Source organism: Neolamprologus brichardi, chromosome 23 (genome assembly GCF_056152115.1).
Source record: "Neolamprologus brichardi isolate AB-2024 chromosome 23, ASM5615211v1, whole genome shotgun sequence".
NCBI lineage: Eukaryota > Metazoa > Chordata > Actinopteri > Cichliformes > Cichlidae > Neolamprologus > Neolamprologus brichardi.
Genome location: NC_142125.1, coordinates 20,106,991 through 20,126,571, shown reverse-complemented (window position 1 = coordinate 20,126,571; position 19,581 = coordinate 20,106,991). Strand labels below are relative to the sequence as shown.

The following is a 19,581-nucleotide window of genomic DNA, read 5'->3' as shown; positions in this document are numbered from 1 at the left end:
ATATATATATATATGTGTGTGTGTGTGTGTGTGTATGTATGTGTATATGTATATATATATATATATGTGTGTATATATATATATATATACACACATATATATATATATATTAGGGGTGCAACGATACACAAAATTCACGGTTCGGTTCAGTTCGATACTTTGGTGTCACGGTTCGATATTTTTTCGATACACAAAAAAATGTTCATGCCTTTTTATTAATTTGTCATTTATTAAATTTTCACGGCACATTCTGCACCACCTCTCTGTGCGTTCATCATTTGTTTGAAGCCAGCTCACCTCCTGCAACCACTTTTCCGAGAATACGTGCTTCTTTTGTGGTTCGGACTCCTCCTGACATTTCTTTGGAGGTGGAGGAACATCACAGTAATTGCTTAAAGGAGCTTCTTCGACATCTTTAAAAGTTCTAAACAAATGTCTGTCCTCCTCCTGAAAATCTTATGTACGCAAACACGCGTTGCAACTTCTTATCTTGTGCGCGTTTTTTATTTTGACAGCGAATGCGCACCTGCGGACCACTTATGTGCAGCCCTGGTTATTTAGCTCGTCATATTGCAGCCACAGAAATTCTTTTGTCCATGAAAACCATAAAGCTGCACTTTCTTTTTGCCTTATAGTCTGATTTGTCATAACTTTTCCGTTTTGTGGTAAGCTTTTCTTTGGCTGTCACGTCTTCACCCTGACCTGTCTTATTTGGCTCAGCAGAACTAAAATATGTATCCTGCTGCTTTTACACACGCACTCACATAACGCTCAGCGATTCTCTGCGCGATCAACCTCTCACATGTTTAAGCTTGCTGCGGGAGATTTCACTTGTCATGTTTGCATAGTAAGCTAACGATTGATAAGACGATGTCAGAGGAATTGGTGCGCAAATTATCATCACTCACCAATCAGTACTGTCGCTCTCTATACACAGTTCGCGCGATTGCAAAGCGAAAGCAAAAAACAAGCGCAAATTCAAACGCGATTTCAATATGTCACATATTGACAGTGGCTCACCGATGCCAATGACATAATTACCCAGCTACATTTCCGAAAGAATGCAAAAGCATTGACATATATTTTTCCTTCCTACGATAGGCCGACGGGCAGAGCAGGGCAGCCCGACTGGAAAAATCGCTAGCCCCGGGACGTCGGGCTAGCGATTTTGCGAGCCCTGTATCTGATTGAGGAATCACTCATCTTTGGAAAAGAGAGTTTATTACAGAGAAATGTCTCTTTCCAAAATAAAAGCTATACTATACGCTTCTTCTGGGCTATATTCTCAGCAGCATATTAAACATATCAGGTCCCCATAAGGAGAATCATGTGCTAACGGCTGTCTAAATGACTCGGGTAAAGTTTGTATGCGTGCTTGTTGTTTTTGTCTGCTTCCACTTGTCTTTGCACTAGGATGCTATCGGGTAAATGTGCAGTCATATTCGTTGTGTTCCCACTAGTGCTGTCAGCCTTAATCTGAAATGAGGTTAACGCCACAACACGGCAAATCTCCGTTAACGAGCTACCGCGGATTGCCCCGTGTGTGGGGCTGGACAGCGTCAACACATTAACGAGCTAACTGCGCTAACACACTAGTTCCCACTCATGTAATTGAGCATTGCTGGCACATCTGACATACTGTTTTACTTTAGTCCATGACACGCTTACCTTCAGGGTCATACGTCACATGAAGACCAAAATAGTTCCAGACGCCAGATCTGAATGAGGGTGGGGGAGGTTCAATTTGCCACGTTGCAACAAGCTTAACTTCTGTCTAGCTAGCTTGCCCTGCGCTCAGTGAATCTGTGTTCGACTACTCCGCCTAGGCTGCACTGTCGAGCGCAGATCCACTGAGCGCTCAACACAGACAGCACCGTCAGAAGGAAAGTTGATAAAATAAATTAAAAATGTTGTATTGTTCGATACATATGCGTACCGAACCGAAAGCACTGTATCGAACGGTTCAATATCGATACGAGTATCGTTGCACCCCTAATATATATATATATATATATATATATATATATATATATATATATACACACATATACATCTACATATACATATGTATATATATATATATACATATATATATATATATATATATACATATATATATATATATACATATATATATATATATATATATATATATATATATATATATATATATATATAGAGAGAGAGAGAGAGAGAGAGAGAGAGAGAGAGAGGATATCTATATCTATGTATTTTTTGCCCTCCCCCCACCACTTTTTTGTGTGCCCTTAATCACTGTTCCTCTTCCCTGCTGTTTTTTTTCCCTCCCTCTTTTTCTTTCTCCCTTTCCTTTCCTCCAGTCATGTCTGTGGGATGGTCCATTTGGTATAGTAAATCCGTTGGGCATCTTTCTTGGCCTGGAAAGTAATTCTGATGGCAAAAGAACCAAATGGGACAGGCAGGCAAAAAATACATTAAAAAAAAAACAAAAAAATAAAAAGCATGTGTATCCCTGTATTAAAAAACATGCCATATTGGCACAGTTTATTTTTCTTATCATTGTTGTGAGGAGACCATAATTAGCATTTGCATTGTCTGTTGTACAGTTTATTTGCTGTTATGGAGTTCTTGTTATGGATAAAACGTGTCTTTTCTGTTTCAGAATAGCTGATAACTATTCGCTGATCGCTGATAACATCTGCGAACAAATTTAATTCTAGAAAGTTGTTCTATAGAGTCTGTAACTGTTAATATAGAGCGTTATTAAATTTATTGCTAATGGAATCATATGGCACACTGACTTCTGAGGAAATTTTAGATGGCACTCATCATCAGATAGGTTTTTGTATTTCTCTCATTACTGGTGAACTCCGCTATTACTCCCTGCTCTATTTCAGCCCACTTGTCAACCAATCAGCGTTGGGCAGCTGCATACATTATCCACTTTGCGCAGGCAGGGTCTCACATGGGTGAAAACCCCTCTCCCCCCTCTGTCTGACTGAAAAGTGTATATAGACAGACACATTTGCCAGACTAAAATTCAACTTAGCAAAAATCTACAAAGGAATGAAATTAGCAGGTACTAACAAAGCGGCTAGAGGCAACATATCATAAGGTTAACAGCACCACCCATGTTGGCAGACACACGTTTCACAAGGATGGTAAATACATCAATTTAAAATGTTACCATTTCTTCTGGAGAAATTTTATATTTTTGACTAGATGTGTGTGAAATTTTCTTTGAAGGTTTCATACATTCTTATATATTTGTTAAATTGTAAAAAGCAAGCTGCAGTTTGTTATCTGGGTTTACAGACAGACTGTTATAATATGTTGTGTTGTCTATTATCACTGTATATTATTGCAGCATTATTCTCAATATTATCAGATTGCTAATTTTATTGAATTGCAAGTCATTGTTAAGCTGTAAATATTAATTGGGTTTAAATTATATATATATAAACCCTAATACATCAATAATATAATAACTATAAACAGTTCAAATATAGTTAAACTGTTTAAATGAACATTTTTAAATTAGTATTTTGATCTCCAGGTCAGTGAAGTTGGGTCAGCGTGTACACATAAGGAAACATGGCCTGCACATCACAGTCCGCGTTAGACTATGTCAAGCATGCCAAACCCCATCTTATAAGTGGATTAAAGAATCTCTCTGTGATTTTGGAGAACTTGAATCAGAAAGGAGTTCTTGGTGATGAAGAAGTCAGCAATATAAAGGCAGAGAAAACTGATGAAGACAAAAGAAGAACAACACTGATCTCAGTCATAAAAAAAGGGGAAGCAGCCTGCTATGAGTTACTCAAGATTATCGACATGACAAGGAAGAGGACTTTAGAGAAAAACACTGAGAAAACCAAGTTTGATCTGCATCATTGGATCAGCTGCTTTCCCTTCAAAGAGGAGACACAAGTCAATACAAACTACTTACAAGGTATTTTGCAGTAAAATCTTGATAAAAATAAAATCTTTGATGTACTGACGAACTGCACTTTAATGCATTGGATAAATGTATCTGTTACAACTGCTTTAATTCATAGTGAATTTGTTTTCTCACTGCTTTTAGGGCCAAGGTCATGCCACAAATATCAGGAAATGTTAAAGTCAAATGCAAAAGAGAAGTCAAATGAGTTTTGGGCAGCAAGTAAAAATTGGTTTGAAGGAAACAAGACACCTGATCTGTCATACTCATCACTTATATTAGACACAGAGGAAAGTGTTTGTCCATCTAAAATAAAAAAATTTAAAAAAAGGAAAAGCAAGCTGAGTCGCCCTAAAAAACTGAGGACATACATTCCTGAGGAGAAGCCCACCATTTCCCCCAGTGAGCTGCTGAAAACAGATAAAAACATACTCTTGGTTGGAAAACCTGGAATTGGAAAGACAGCACTGACTCATGAAATGTTGAGACTCTGGGCAGAAAGAGAAAGCGGTGAGCTTGATTACATGTTTTACTTTGACATGAGGGAAACAGCACAAATTGTGAATGCCAAAAATTTGGAGGAACTTTTCAGCTTTTTTTGTGATCTAGATGAAGGCAAAGATGAGGTCTTACAGGATATACAGAGTCACTCTGACAATGTTACAATTATTTTTGATGGACTCACAGATCTCTCTTCACCAGTGGTTACAAAGATTTTAAAGAACAAATTACAACGTCTAGCAAAGATCATCATAACATGCAGACCAGATGATGAGGATAAAAAGTTGTTTTCTGGAGACTTTATCAGAGTGGAGGTGAAAGGCTTTAGTGAGCAGACTATAAAAACATACTTATCTGCAACACTCGGTGAAGATCAGAAGAAGGTTTTGAGTAGCGTGGAGTTGGTAACTCTTTGTCATGTCCCCATGTATGCACTGATGATAGCTGCTTGCTTTAAATCAGAAGACTCTCCACAGCCATGTACAATAACTGAGATATACATCAATATTGTTCGATATTGCCTTCAGATAAACAGCAGAACTAAGAACCAAAAGCTGAATTCCTTCATCAAAACCAAGAGAGAAGAAATTCTGTCTCTAGCTGAAGCTGCTTTTCTTGCAACCCAGCAAAAAACCGTGAACCTGACAGACCTGCCCTGTGAAGACATCTGTGTCCTGTCCTTCCTGAAACCACTTCTCATTAAGGAGGCCCTGACTGAAACAATAACCACATATGCATTTCTCCATTACACAGTGCAGGAGTTTTTTGCAGCACTGTGGCTCCTGAAGAATCCTGATAAAATCAAAGATGTTTTTCAGCAGTGCCTCGCAGAGGAGAAGAAACACATGAAGCATCTGATCCCCTTCATGTGTCGACTGTTGAATGAGAAGAGCCCAAGTTTGATGAAGCATCTGATTCCAGATCAGGACCTGAAGAATACATCTAACTGGTTCTTCAAGGAGCTGATAAACACATTTCTTCCTCATCTGTGTGAGCAAGAAGAGGCTGATACTGAGGACAGTGGGCTCCATGTTGACATACTGTTCTTATGTCAGTGCTTGTATGAGTCCCAGAGTCCTGAAGCGTGCATCTACCTTCTAGACAAACTGGACTACCATCTTGACCTCAGTGGAGACAGTCTGGATCCTTACCCTTGCTGTGCTGTGGCCTATGTGGTCACTCAGTTAAAGGAAAGGAAAATATGTCTGAACCTCGAGGATGTGACGATATCAGAACAAGGAATGAGACAGCTGTTTGGATGCTTTAAAAATGTCCAATGGTAAGAATGAACATGCAGTTTTAGGGTTATATTACTGCTTAGGTTACAACCTGTAATAAGACTCATATTCTTGGTTAGTTTTACAATGAGATAATAATCTCTTCTTTCAATTATAGGTCTGACTCTCTGGCTCGACAGCTGTGGGAGCTTTTTCTTATCAGTGAAGAGCAGATGGACTTTGTAAGGTTACTCAGCCTAGATGGAAGTCTTCACCTTCCAGTTGATGGTGAAAAGCAGCTTTATGAAAGAGCTGTGGAAGTCATGCAGGGGATGCCTACAAAGGTTAATGTCTGCCTCTACTGGGACAATGAAACTCCTCCCTGTCACAGTCAGTGTGAGTCTCTGCTAAAGGCTTTCCCGTTCATCAGCTCAGTCAGGTATGTAGCTTTTCCTTTCAAATAATTATGTACCTGCTTATTTTTATAGTCTGTGACTGTTAAAAAAAGAGACTTATTTTGTGGTGGCATTTTAAAAAATAGAAAAGGAGCTTTAAATTTTGAACTGAAAGCTGGACAATGTGATTACGTAAATCCCGGACTACAGAGCGCACCTGATTAAAAACAGCATGCTCTAATTTTAGAAAGAAAATCAATTTTGTACTTGTACAAAATTGGCAGCAACACATTTCAAAAATTTGGGATGAGGGCAACAAAAGGCTGGTACTAAAAAGAAAAAGCTGAAGGGATGTTTTGCAACTACTTAAGAGCATTTACCATTCAGAATAATGTAGTGTAAAAAAAAAAGACTTTGAAGATCTAATTATCTACAGTACATAATATCTGTAGATATGGTGGTGGCTGTAGCTCAGGTGGCAGAGCGGGTCAGCCACTAATCAGAAGGTCGGTGGTTCGATCCCAGGCTGCCTCCTGGCTGCATGCCAAATATCCTTGGGCAAGATACTAACCCCATCAGCCTACTGGTGGTGGTCAGAGGGCCCAGTGGCGCCAGTGTCCGGCAGCCTCGCCTCTGTCAGTGCACCCCAGGGCAGCTGTGGCTACAATGTAGCTTGCCATGTGTGAATGGGTGAATGACTGAATGTAGTGTAAAGTGCTGTGGGGTCCTTAGGGACTGAGTAAAGCGCTATACAAATGCAGGCCATTTACCATTTTACCATCATCATTAGATTCAGATAATTTCAAAAAAAATCTCTGTGTGCAAAGGACAAGGATGAAAAAAATATTGGATACTTATGACCTTTGAGCCCTCGGGCAGCAAACCAGCATGATTATGTCATGAAAATAATAATAATAATAACAATAATGGATTGCATTTATATAGCGCTTTTCTAGACACTCAAAGCGCTTTACAATTCCACTATTCATTCACTCTCACATTCACACACTGGTGGAGGCAAACCACAGTTGAAACCACAGCTGCCCTGGGGCAGACTGACAGAAGCGAGGCTGCCATATCACGCCATCGGCCCCTCTGGCCAACACCAGTAGACGGTAGGGTGAAGTGTCTTGCCCAACGACCAGGACAGACAGAGCATCACTGCATGAACTCGGGAATACTTCCAGAAATCACTGTCTGTTTACACAGTTCACTGTATTATACCAGCCCAGTATCATGGCAAAGCCTGTTATAGACATGCTGGCCCACAATGTCCCTTCCATGCTTCCCCACACCAAAATATGGACAGCATGCAAAGGTGAGGGTATGGACATACACCGACTGGTGAATTGAGAGCTTGACTTTTACACACAGGTCTCTCTTCACCATGACAGACCGGGAGCGTTCGGATTACTGCAGCCGCAGCACCACTCTGTCTGTTGATCTCCTGCTCCTCGCTCACAAACAAGACCCTGAGCTACTTACTTTTCTGGCAGAGAATCATGAGCTCAGACTTGGATTTGCTAATTCTCATACCTGCCGCTACACACTCAGCTGCGAACCACTCCAGTGTGAGCTGGAGGCCACTACCTGATGAAGCCAACAGAACCATATCATCTGCAAAAAGCAGAGATGAGATTCTGAGACCATCCAAGTGGAAGTCTTCTGCCACTTGGCTACACCTAGAAATTCTATCCATAAAAATTATGAACAGAATCAGTGACAAAGGACAGCCACTGCTTGCCAGAATCTCTTTGAGGCACTCCCAAAGTCTTTTTCCATGGCCTCACTGAACTCCTCCCACATCCCAGTTTTTGCCATTAAAGCCATGCTCAGCTTGGCCTGTCGATGCCTCTGAAGTTCTTCAGGCTACCCAAGTCAGATAGGACTCCTTCTTCAGCCTGATGGTCCCCTTCAGCACTGGTGTCCACTGTCTGGTTTGGTGGTTACCACAACAACAGGCATCAACATGCCAGCATAGATCTGATAACATGATTATCTAATTGATCATTGACCTGTGGCCTAGAGTATCCTGGTCCCACGTGCACTTATGGACACCCTTATGTTCGAACATGGTGTTTGTTATGGACAAACTGTGGTCTGCACAGAAGTCCACTAGGAGAACACTGCTTGTGTTCAGAACTGGCAGGTCATTTCCCCCAGTCACACACCTCCATGTCTCACTGTTGTTGCCTGCATGAATGTTGAAGTTTCACACTAGGACGACAGAGTCCCCAGGTGGAGCACCCTCAAAGACCCCACATAGGGACTCCAAGAAGGCTGGGTACTCTGAACTGTACGCGCAGACCATAATTGGGACCTGTTTCCCGAGCAAAGGTGTAGGGAACCAGACCCTCTCATCCATTAGGAAAAACTCCAATGTACAGGCAGCACGCAGAGAACATACTAACCCACCCCAGTCTGCCACCTCTCATTAAAGGCAACTCCAGATTGAGACAGTCCAGCCCCTCTCCAGGTGACTGGCCCAAGGCTTGTGTTGAGGTGAGCCCGACTATATCTGGCCGGTAGCTCTCAGCCTCATGCACTTATTCAGCATCCTTACCCCACCAGAGACGTGACTTTTCATGTCCCACTGGATAGTCTTGGTAGCTGGGGATCGGTTTGCCAATGTCTCCACACCTTGCAGCCGCCCAGCACACACTGCATCGGACTCCTTCAGTGATGTAGATGGTGGACCTACAGAAGGGTGAGCCCATGTTCTTTTTGTGAGCTTTGTATGGCCAGACCCCATGGATTCAACTTTCGCCCTTATGCATATTCCCTGTGCCTTGCAGCAGGGTGGGGCCCCTTTGACCCTATCCCAGGCAGGGTCAGCTGTTGCCTAGGTCTTTCACTCATAGGGTTTTTGCATTGGGTCCTTTTCTCCCCATCACTAATTGTTTCCATCCGCCCGCTCAATCACATGGCTGTCTGTGTTTCAGTTTTATTCGACAACTTTTATTTGACAACTTGTTGCCGGTGCCAATTTTAAATTGAGGGTTTTTGGGAGGAGGAGTGCTGACACCAGCTTCTTCTACTTTTCTTTTCTTTTCAACAGGTGCAGATTATCAGTGTTTTCTCTCTCTCTTTCTCTCTCTATCCATCTGTTTCTCCTCTATTTTTCTTTCCCTCTCTTTCTATTAATTTTCTCCCCAGTATTTCTTTCTTGTTTTTCTTTTCCATCCCCCTGCCCTGTCCATTATGGTTGTAATAACTCAAAATAAAAAAATCCTAGTAAAGTTCTAATAAAATATGACTACCAAGTGGACCATTATAGCAAATGTTGTAATGCTTCAGTAGTGAAAATAAATCTGCTTGACATTTTTTAGGCTTCAGACAACAATTGTGATTGCTGCACTGCCAGACAGGACAGGGGGAAAAAAGTTTCAGCCTTGGCCGATAAGGACCTGTGTGTGTGACACTGGTTGCAGAAATTCGAAATGAAAAGAAATGTGTCACCAGCCCATCATTATACATGATTCTGAATTAGAGAAATTGTATTAAGTATTTTGTAATTGTTAAACACAAAATCATAATTTATACATGGTTTTACTGATATTTAACCACGCTTAATTAAAATACATTAAAATAAAAATATAATCAGGTCTAAATTTAACCAATATAATGAAAAAGAAAATATCATCTATGAAATGATTCTAATAACAGGCATCTCACTGACATTTCATATGGAGTGGCTTGTTTAAGCTACAAGATGGCCTCAGAGACTGTGTGTTGATGTGAGAGAGAAGGATGGGAGGGGGGAGTGAGTGAGACAGTAAGGAGCAGTAATCTAAAAGAATGTCTGACTTCAACATGTATGATTTAAAAATAAGTTATATTTAATATATTGTGACCGACAAAAATAAGATGATATATAAGGTTTAAATAGAAATATTGTTTAATATATTATTTCCCCCTGCTGGTACTGGAACTTCTGCATGTGTGCCCACTTCACACTTTGGAGAGGGAAAATGTGAAATTGCCACTGTGGAACGCCATGTCTATTACACACTTTACCATGATATCAGGTTTAACTCCACATGTTAAAGCTCATATAAGATTGTGTAAAGAAGACATATGAGAACATGAAACACTGCTCCAGAAACATTGCTGTCTTCTCTAGAAAATTTGGACCCTCATCCTCTGGACTAAAGTACTTAGTCCTCTGTTCAAAAGCCTGCATCTCTGACAGTATAGAGCTGCATGGAATCTGCAGCTTGCTCAAACAGAAAGGCATCATCACTGCTAAAACGTATAAACAGGTTTTAGAGCAACATATGCCTTTAAACTAAAGACAATGACCTTTTATAGGGAAGGCCCTACATATTTCAGTCAGATAATGCTAAACCAGATACTGCATCATAGTAGAATAGTTCAGGTGGTGAACTGGCCTGCTGGCAGTACAGACCTTTCACCAGTTGACACATGACAAAATAAAAAAATATAACAAAGTACACACAGAACTATTGAGTATCTTGAATCCTCTTTCAGGCAGGACTGGGACCACACTCCTCAGATCCCAGGTATTTAGTGATTGTTGATAAAAGAAGAGAGGGTGCTACAGAGTGGTAAACATGGCCTCATCCCAACTTTTTGGAGACATTTTGCTCCCATCAAATTCATTTTCAACATTTGATATGTTTTTTTAATGTTCTATGATGACCAAAATACCGCTTCATGAGATTCGCAAATCATTTTACTCTGTTTGTATTTATATGTCACACAGCATCATAGCTTTATTAGAATTCGGTTTGTACAAGCACTGACATTCTGCACAAAATATCCATCATGTTGTGGTTACCTATTTGTACTACAGCATGGCACGGACCCTGTGTCTCTTCCCTGCTGTAAATTGTATTATTTTTTTTAAGATTAAGATTAACACAAATGTATTTGTACATGTGAAATTCTCTTATTCAGCTTCAGAGGTCCAGTTTCATGGAGCCAGGAGAAATACAATGGGACACTGGAGAGGGAGCAGAAGAGGCTGTTCATAGATTTATGCCTGAAAGCAGCACTTCATGATGGACCAAACTTCTACAAAGTAGTGAAGATGCTCCTCCCATTGTTTCCTGTTAAAACTGACTTAGACAACATCTTTCTTGATTTGTTTCAATATGTGTATAGCAAAGAGGTTTTAGGCGACTTTCAGGGTTTGAGGCCATTTTTCCAGTCTGCTCCTGCAGTCTGGTCCATAAACCTCTCAGAGAGAAAGACCTCCATCCTCCTGGAAGTGCTGAAACTCCAACCAGAGAAGAAACAAGTGGAGCTGACAGGCTTCTCACATGAAGAGAGTGAAGTGAGGAGTTTCCTGCAGTGTCTGCCTTATATCTCACAGCTCAGGTAAATATGTTGGATATCTATTTAAGTTAAGCTGCTCAACCAAATTATTGTATGCCTTCAAAAATATTATGTATTATATTTAGAATCTGTATGATTTCAGATTCGTTTCTCAGTTATCAGAACCTTCAGAGGAAATCAGATTCTTGGGAAATCTGATCTGTGCAGCAGCAGAAAGAGATCAGCAGGCAGGAGAGAAGATACTGGAGCTGTTATCATCAGTGTGCAGATACAAAGGATACCCTCTTAAAGAGAAATGGTGTGATTTACTGCTTGATCTGTACTGTTATAAGACTAAAACAGGCTTGAGTGTCCTTCCATCATTACAGCCAGTTTTCCAGTCAGCTCCTGCAGTCTGGTCCATAAACCTCTCAGAGAGAAAGACCTCCATCCTCCTGGAAGTGCTGAAACTCCAACCAGAGAAGAAACACGTGGAGCTGACAGGCTGCTCACATGAAGAGAGTGAAGTGACGAGTTTCCTTCAGTGTCTGCCTTATATCACAGAACTCAGGTAAATTGTCAGCATTTTTTTATTTGTGTTTCTCTTTGGGTTTTTCTTCCTTATGCTTTAAATATTCCAAGAACATTAACATCATTTAAAGAAGCTATCAGATTGTCATTGAAAACATATATATATATTTCCTTAATTTCAGTTTCAAGCCTCAGGCATCAAAACCTTCAGAAGAAACCAGGTTCTTTGTGAATCTGTTCTGTGCAGCAGCAGAGAGAGAACAGCAGACAGGAGAGAAGATACTGGAGCTGTTATCATCAATGTGCAGCTATCAAACATTCACTCTTAAACAGAAGTGGTGTGATCTTCTACTTGACCTGTACCCCAGTGTGCTTGAAATGGGTTTGAGTGTCCTTCCACCCTTGTGGTCAGTTTTCAAATCAACTCCTGCAGTCTGGTCCATAAACCTCTCAGAGAGAAAGACCTCCATCCTCCTGGAAGTGCTGAAACTCCAACCAGAGAAGAAACAGCTGAATCTCACAGGCTGGTCACATGAGGAAAATGAAGGGAGGACTTTCCTTCAGTGTCTGCCTTATATTTCACAGCTCAGGTAAAGTATTAGCTTTTATGGTTTTATGTTTTCATAAGAGTCTCTTTGATGTACTAGCATTTCGGTTAACAGAACAAGGTACGAAATGTCATACTAGAAGCATTAAATATTTAAACTCACTTACATACTACAGTTTTCATGAAATGTGCTGATATTCTTGATTTCAGTTTTAGTACTACATCATCAGAATCATCAGAAGCAGTCAGGTTCTTTGGGGATCTGTTCTGTGCAGCAGCAGAGAGAGAACAGCAGACAGGGGAGAAGATACTCGAGCTGATATCAGTGTGCACATATAAAAATCTCCCTCTGCAGGAGATATGGTGTGATTTCCTCATGGACCTGTACTATTATACAACGAAAACAGGCTTGAGTGTCCTTCCATCATTACAGTCAGTTTTCCAGTCAACTCCACCAGTCTGGTTCATAAACTTCTCAGAGAGAAAGACCTCCATCCTCCTGGAAGTGCTGAAACTCCAACCACAGAAGAAACAACTGAGTCTCATAGCTTGGTCAGGTGAAGAGAGTGAATTGAGGAGTTTCCTTCAGTGTCTGCCTTATATCTCACAGCTCAGGTAAATTATTGTCTTTGCAATGTGTGTTTGTTTGTTTTTTTATTTAATTATTCTTAAATTAAAGAAATTGCACCATTGTACATTTTTCTAGTGTGTAAAATAAACAAACACATTTTGTACTGTTTAAGCAAATGTTTTGCTCTGTCTGTTAAAAATCCATATCTTAAGGTTCATTCTTTCATTTCAGTGTTGTTCCTGAATTCTCTGAAGAAATCAGGTTATTTGGCCATCTGATCTGTGCAGCAGCAGAGAGAGAACAGTGGACAAGAGACAAGATACTGGAGCTGTTAATAGTAGTGTGCACATATAAAGGATTTCCTCTTAGAGAAATATGGTGTGATTTCCTACTGGACCTCTACTCCACTGACTTTGAAATGGCTTTCAGAGTCCTTCTATCATTACAGCCAGTTTTCCAGTCAACTCCACTAGTCTGGTCCATAAACCTCTCAGAGAGAAAGACCTCCATCCTCCTGGAAGTGCTGAAACTCCAACCAGAGAAGAAACAAGTGAAGCTGACAGGCTGCTCACATGAAGAGAGTGAAGTGAGGAGTTTCCTGCAGTGTTTGCCTTATATCTCACAGCTCAGGTAAATGAATGACATTTTTCTAATTTATGTCAGAGTTGTCAAATTTATTTCACAATATGGGCCACATAAGCCCACTTTGATCTTAAGTGGACCATGCCAGTTAAATTCTCATTTCTGTCAGTGTTAATAAGTTACCATATTTTTCGGACCATAAGGTGCACTGTCGATGAACGGATCTGTTTTCATACATAAGGCGCAACGGATTATAAGGTGTGTCACAACCCGGCTCATAGGAAGTGACAAGCAAGTGGGAGACCACACACAGGTTTTTAAAGGCTGTAAGACATATTTAATGAAAATAAGGTAAAGCAACTTAAACACAATTTAAAGATCATAACAGCCATAACTGAAACTTCCAAATGAACAAGATGGGTGCCAGACAGAGCACGCCAGAGCAAGAGTAAGAATCCCAGCTGGTTCAGTCAAGGTGTCTTTATATACACTGGGACTGGCCTTCTCAGGTGTGCTGCATCTATAATTGGGTCAGCTCCACCTACCTGCAAGAAACAGGTAACAGAAAAAGCAAAACACAAGACCAGCCCACTGGCCGTCACACTCCCCCCCATAGAACAAGGTCTCACCCTGAATTGGCAAACACATTTACATTATGAATTTGCAACTAGAAGAACATGCATATATTAAATCCATAACATATATACACACACATGCAACCTCACTTTCAACACCTTTTGTATGCTCAAAAGTCATCTTCAGCTCAACTCCAACCTCAGCAACCTTGGTACCTAGGAGCAATTTAAGAGGAAGGAAAGCGATACTGGAGAGGACATACTTCAAAGCATATGAGGAGTGAAGCTGCTGGTTACAAAGGGGCACGGGACAAAGCATCTGCCAAGACATTATCTTTGCCCTTAATGTGCTGGATATCCAAATTGTAAGGCTGCAAAAAGAGGGCCCACCGCATGAGCCTCTGATTTGGGTTCTGCAATGAGTTCAAAAAGGTGAGAGGGTTATGGTCAGAAAATACCTCAATTGGCCGAGCAGAATCTAAATATACCCTAAAATGCTGCAAGACCAAAATTAATGCCAAAGCTTCCTTTTCAATGACTGAATAATTCAGCTGATGGGAGTTGAACTTCTTGGAATAGAAACTAACTGGATGTTCAGTACCTTGCTTGTCAGCTTGGACTAGAACAGCACCTGCACCAATGTGGCTTGCGTCCATATACAGCTTGAAGGGCTGATCCAGACGAGGTGCTAAAAGCACAGGTTCAGAGCACAGTAAAGCTTTTACATCCCAAAAAGCTTGCTGGCATGCTGCAGACCAAATAAACTTTACTTTGACCTTCAACAAATCAGTCAGAGGAGCAACCACTGTTGAGAAGTTTTGACAAAAACAGCGATAATAACCGACCAGACCCAAAAATCTCATGAGTTCTCTTTTGGTTACTGGAACAGGGAACTCTTTGATGGCCAACACCTTTGCATCAACTGGCCTCACATAACCTTGGCCCACAACCTTACCAAGATAGGTCACAGTTGCTTTTGCAAATTCACATTTTGCCAGGTTGATAGTCAGATTTCCCCAAACTAGTCGTTCAAACAGAGTGCGAATACAATCCAGATGATCCTCCCAGGTGCTACTATATACCACCACGTCATCTAGGTAAACAGCACAGCCTTGCAGCCCATTAACAACCATATTCATGAGTCGCTGAAATGTAGCTGGAGCATTGCGTAAACCAAAACCTGTATATGAATAAAGACCAGATGGCGTGATGAAAGCAGATATTTCCTGAGCTCTGGGAGTCAGTGGCACCTGCCAATATCCCTTCAACAGATCAAACTTGCTCACATATTCTGCTGCACCAACTTGGTCAATACAGTTGTCAATATGAGGCAAAGGATAGAAATCGGGTTTGGTCACTGCATTTATTTTACGAAAGTCTGTGCAACAACGTGGTGTCACAGGTGTCACGGCTCGTGGGATGAGCCGTGTGGAATTATTAAAGGACCCAAAACGCAGGCAAAGGATGGATGATATGAGTGAATGTTTATTTTCAAAGTGGCAAAAAGACAGCAACAGGCAGTGGGGGTATGAGAAGCAACTGAGGAAACCTAAACTGGGAAAACTAAAGAGCAAACCTAAAATGATAACCAAATGGGGTGAAGGACAGAGAGACACAGACAGATGCGGGGAAACCTCTCAGGATGATGGAGGGGATTAATGCAGACAAACTGGCAACAGGCAGGAGAACACACAGGGCTTAAATACACAAAGCAGTAATCAAGGGATGAGAGACAGGAGGGGAACACACCTGGGAGAAATCACAGCTGACGAGACAGGGGAAACTTAAACTAAACACACTCACATGAGATAAATACCTTCAGAATAAAACAGGAAACTAACAGACACAGAGGACTAGACAAGACACTGAACTTAACAGACAGACTCACGAGCAGACACAGTGACACCATGGACAGACAGAGGGAACACAGGCAGGCATGAAACAAAACCCTAACACATAGCAAATCTAAACAAAAGACATAACAGAGTAAACAAGAACATAGAATAATATAATGAAACACAAAACACTAGTGATGTGCGATACCACAGATTTCCTTTCTGATCCGATACCAAGTAAAATTCAGGGTGGTATCGACGATACTGATCTGATACCGATACTTTGTACAAAAACGTATTTTATTTATTGTGTCTTTTATTGTATCTCAAATTATAGCGTCATAATGATTACAGGACATCAGATTACGTGTTCTTATCACTTAATAATGCAGAGTTCATCATATAGAAATAAAAAACCTGAAGTTGTGCGCTATTTGAACACCTTGCCTGCCTGCAGCACTAAAGGACTCTGTGAGAGACGTCTGTCTCGCTCTAGCAGCACCTGTCCCTGTCCACTCCTCCTCTTCAGTTCGCCTCAACATACGCCCGTCATATTCTGTGATAGGATTTACTCTGAGGTGTTTGACAACTTTGTGGTGTTACCACAACACCTCACTTTCTTGCCACGTCTCGGTTGTTTGTGGATGTAAAATATGTCCGCACATGACTCCAATTACGCTCAGCCATTGTTGTGAGTGCGCACGCCAAGGGGCTGCGAAACATTTATACAGCCGTATTTCGCACATGACTATGAAAGGCGGAAGAGGAAGTAGTTCCTTCCAATGTAGACAATACGAATGAAATAGGTTCTTTCCACTGTGTTCCTGTTAATGTTAAACTACAAATTACTACAAAACCCTAAATTACTAAAATATCAGTATTTTAATGTGAGAATCGATTCTAGAACATAAATGACTGGTATCGGAGGAATCGATATTTCAGTATTGATCTGCACATCACTACAAAACACTGAGTCGTCAGACTCAGGACCATGACATAAGGCGCATTAAGTGAAACAAAACAGTCAGATAAGTCAAACTTTACTCAACTCGTTGTTCTTGCTTCCACTTCCGTACCATTGATCATTAATGCTGAATTCTCTCGCAGCTGCTCTGTTCCCATGTTGTTGCAGTATATTAATGACTAACCTTGTATTCTGGATGGATTATCTCAGTTGTTCTCCTGACTGAAGTTTGGTCCGTTTAAAACATCCTGCCATGCGATTGCATTTGTCCCAAACCATCGGGAACCCTTCCCTTTAAGTGGAAAAAAGTTAGCATTCATCCACCAGCTTCACTGTGTTTATGTTATGCTAACATAGCTGTGTCGCTAGCGATTGCATAGCACATCATTATATACCAGCTAGCCCAACTTCAGTAACCCTACAAAAGTCACTGCTGTAGTTTTGTGCCTTCATTTGTGTTGGAAGTGATAGCAGAGCTGTACGTTTTAATGTTTTTAGAAATCTCTCAGTCAGAACATGCTATATCATGTTTAGGTGGAAGCTAGCAAGCTAACTTTCTGCTAACTTCCTGGTAACTTCTAACACAGTTAAATTTAATAAATTCTGTTTTCATGGATGCTTGGATGTTAAACTTAATTGTTGCACCTGGTAAAGCAGCAACGCTGATCATTTTATTAAAGATGAAAGAATTTAGACAGTTTTTAACTCTTAGTGATGCTGCAATGTTCGTTTGACTTTGGGACCTGAAAGGACAGAGTTTTGGACCCAAATTACTCTGGGAGGCGCCTGACTACATTAGCCGTAATGCTCTGACAATCCATCAAGCAGTGCGGCTTCGTAGCTTAGCAAAGTCATACTAAAACATTTCTTGACAGATTTTTGAGCGTCGCGTACCACATAAAATCTATTTGAGGTCAGTAAGCACAACCAGAATTCATACTTAAGGTGCACTGTCGATTTTTGAGAAAATTAAAGGATTTTAAGTGCGCTTTATAGTGCGGAAAATACGGTACGTGTTAAACTGTGTTTCTATATGATAAATAATAAGTTGCTGTGACAAAAAAAGAAATCTGTTAGTAGGACTTTGTGGACATATTGCAAGAAATAAATGTGTAAAATTTCAGAAAAAGTTCTGGTAGCACATTGAAAATCTGGGAGTTGGCCAGTGCCCCCACTGGGTCCCTGTTGGCGGCGCTCTGCCAACAGCCATCAATAATGGCATATGAAATTAATCTTGCATGTACATTAATTTGTAATAGTATCACTTTTTCTGTTCAAAAACTATATTTCTTTTTAGTTAAAAACTTTGTCACATTTTTTTACTCATGATTTCAGTGTCATACATCCGTTGTCAGAGCCTTCAGAAGAAACCAGGTTCTTTGGGAATCTGTTCTGTGCAGCAGCAGAGCAAGAACAGCAGACAGGAGAGAAGATACTGGAGCTGTTATCATCAGTGTGCAGATACAAAACATTCCCTCTGACAGAGATATGGTGTGATTTCCTTTTTGATCTGTACTCCCACGTGAAGGACTATGAGATTAAAACAGGCTTGAGTGTCCTTCCATCATTACAGTCAATTTCCCAGTCAGCTCCTGCAGTCTGGTCCATAAACCTCTCAGAGAGAAAGACCTCCATCCTCCTGGAAGTGCTGAAACTCCAACCAGAGAAGAAACAAGTGGAGCTGACAGGCTGCTCACATGAAGAGAGTGAAGTACTGAGTTTCCTTCAGTGTCTGCCCTATATCTCACAGCTCAGGTAAATGATTGTACTTTACATGATATACACTGAAAAAAATATGTTGTTGGATTTACTTAATTCAATGGTGGACATTTGTTGCACACAGATGTTTTGCTTTGGCAGCAACTTAAACAATTGAGTTAAATTAACACAATTTATTCATGTTCAATAAACCTGTGCAATTTGTGTTGATAAAATGTGACTTAAACATGTTTTGATGAAGTAATTTGAGCTCATGGAATATTTTAATCCTTCACAATTTTTTCACTTTATCCCAACACCATTCAATAACTTTTACCCAATACTACTTGGTCACTTAAATACTACATGTTATCTTCAAATTACATTTTGCTATTATATTCTAGTGTCAAATACACAATTTTCAAATGGAGGCCTTATAACAGATTGTATTGTTCTTTTCCAAGATGGTTGCTGGCATCCACCAGTAACCTTTAAAAACAAAATGTCTAATTTCACTGCATTGAAAGTAGGTAAAGAATTAAACTGACATTACTCCTCCACTGAATCTATATAAATCAACAGTTAAATAATGTCAGTTCTTCCGTGTTCTCTGGAATCAATCACAGCAAAGAAATTAGACTCTTTTAAAAATGTTACAGGACAATACAAAACATTCTATTTAAGGCCTCTGACGTCAAGATTCAGTTAAACAACAATTATAACTAAACAATTTGAGGTAATGTTAGTTTCCATTAACATTAAATTAGGTTACTGAATTGGCAAACACCTTCCTATTAACATTACCCATTTTACCCCAATAACTAAAGAAATTAGCACTTGCAGGTCAAAAACTTTATTCAAGAGACTGAAAAATAACATTGATATAGTGACTGTCAAAAATTACAGCACTGATCATACTGTGACATCCTGGTTCAAAACAGCACACTTAGAAATATTCAACGTTCT

The 19,581-nt window shown here is 40.3% G+C and overlaps 1 protein-coding gene across 1 annotated transcript in view; it reads left to right on the top strand.

Annotated features, from left to right (window-relative positions):
* Positions 1-19,581, top strand: part of LOC118454868 (uncharacterized) — a 67,671-nt gene that overhangs the window by 5,747 nt on the left and 42,343 nt on the right. Inside the window, exons 3-11 of the mRNA XM_087836085.1 lie at positions 3,536-3,931; positions 4,064-5,699; positions 5,816-6,076; positions 10,953-11,375; positions 11,476-11,883; positions 12,026-12,433; positions 12,601-13,005; positions 13,193-13,591; positions 18,253-18,672. Of these exons, the coding sequence (XP_087692211.1) occupies positions 3,574-3,931; positions 4,064-5,699; positions 5,816-6,076; positions 10,953-11,375; positions 11,476-11,883; positions 12,026-12,433; positions 12,601-13,005; positions 13,193-13,591; positions 18,253-18,672 (4,718 nt within the window). The 5' untranslated portion in view covers positions 3,536-3,573. The remainder of the gene's footprint in view (positions 1-3,535; positions 3,932-4,063; positions 5,700-5,815; positions 6,077-10,952; positions 11,376-11,475; positions 11,884-12,025; positions 12,434-12,600; positions 13,006-13,192; positions 13,592-18,252; positions 18,673-19,581) is intronic.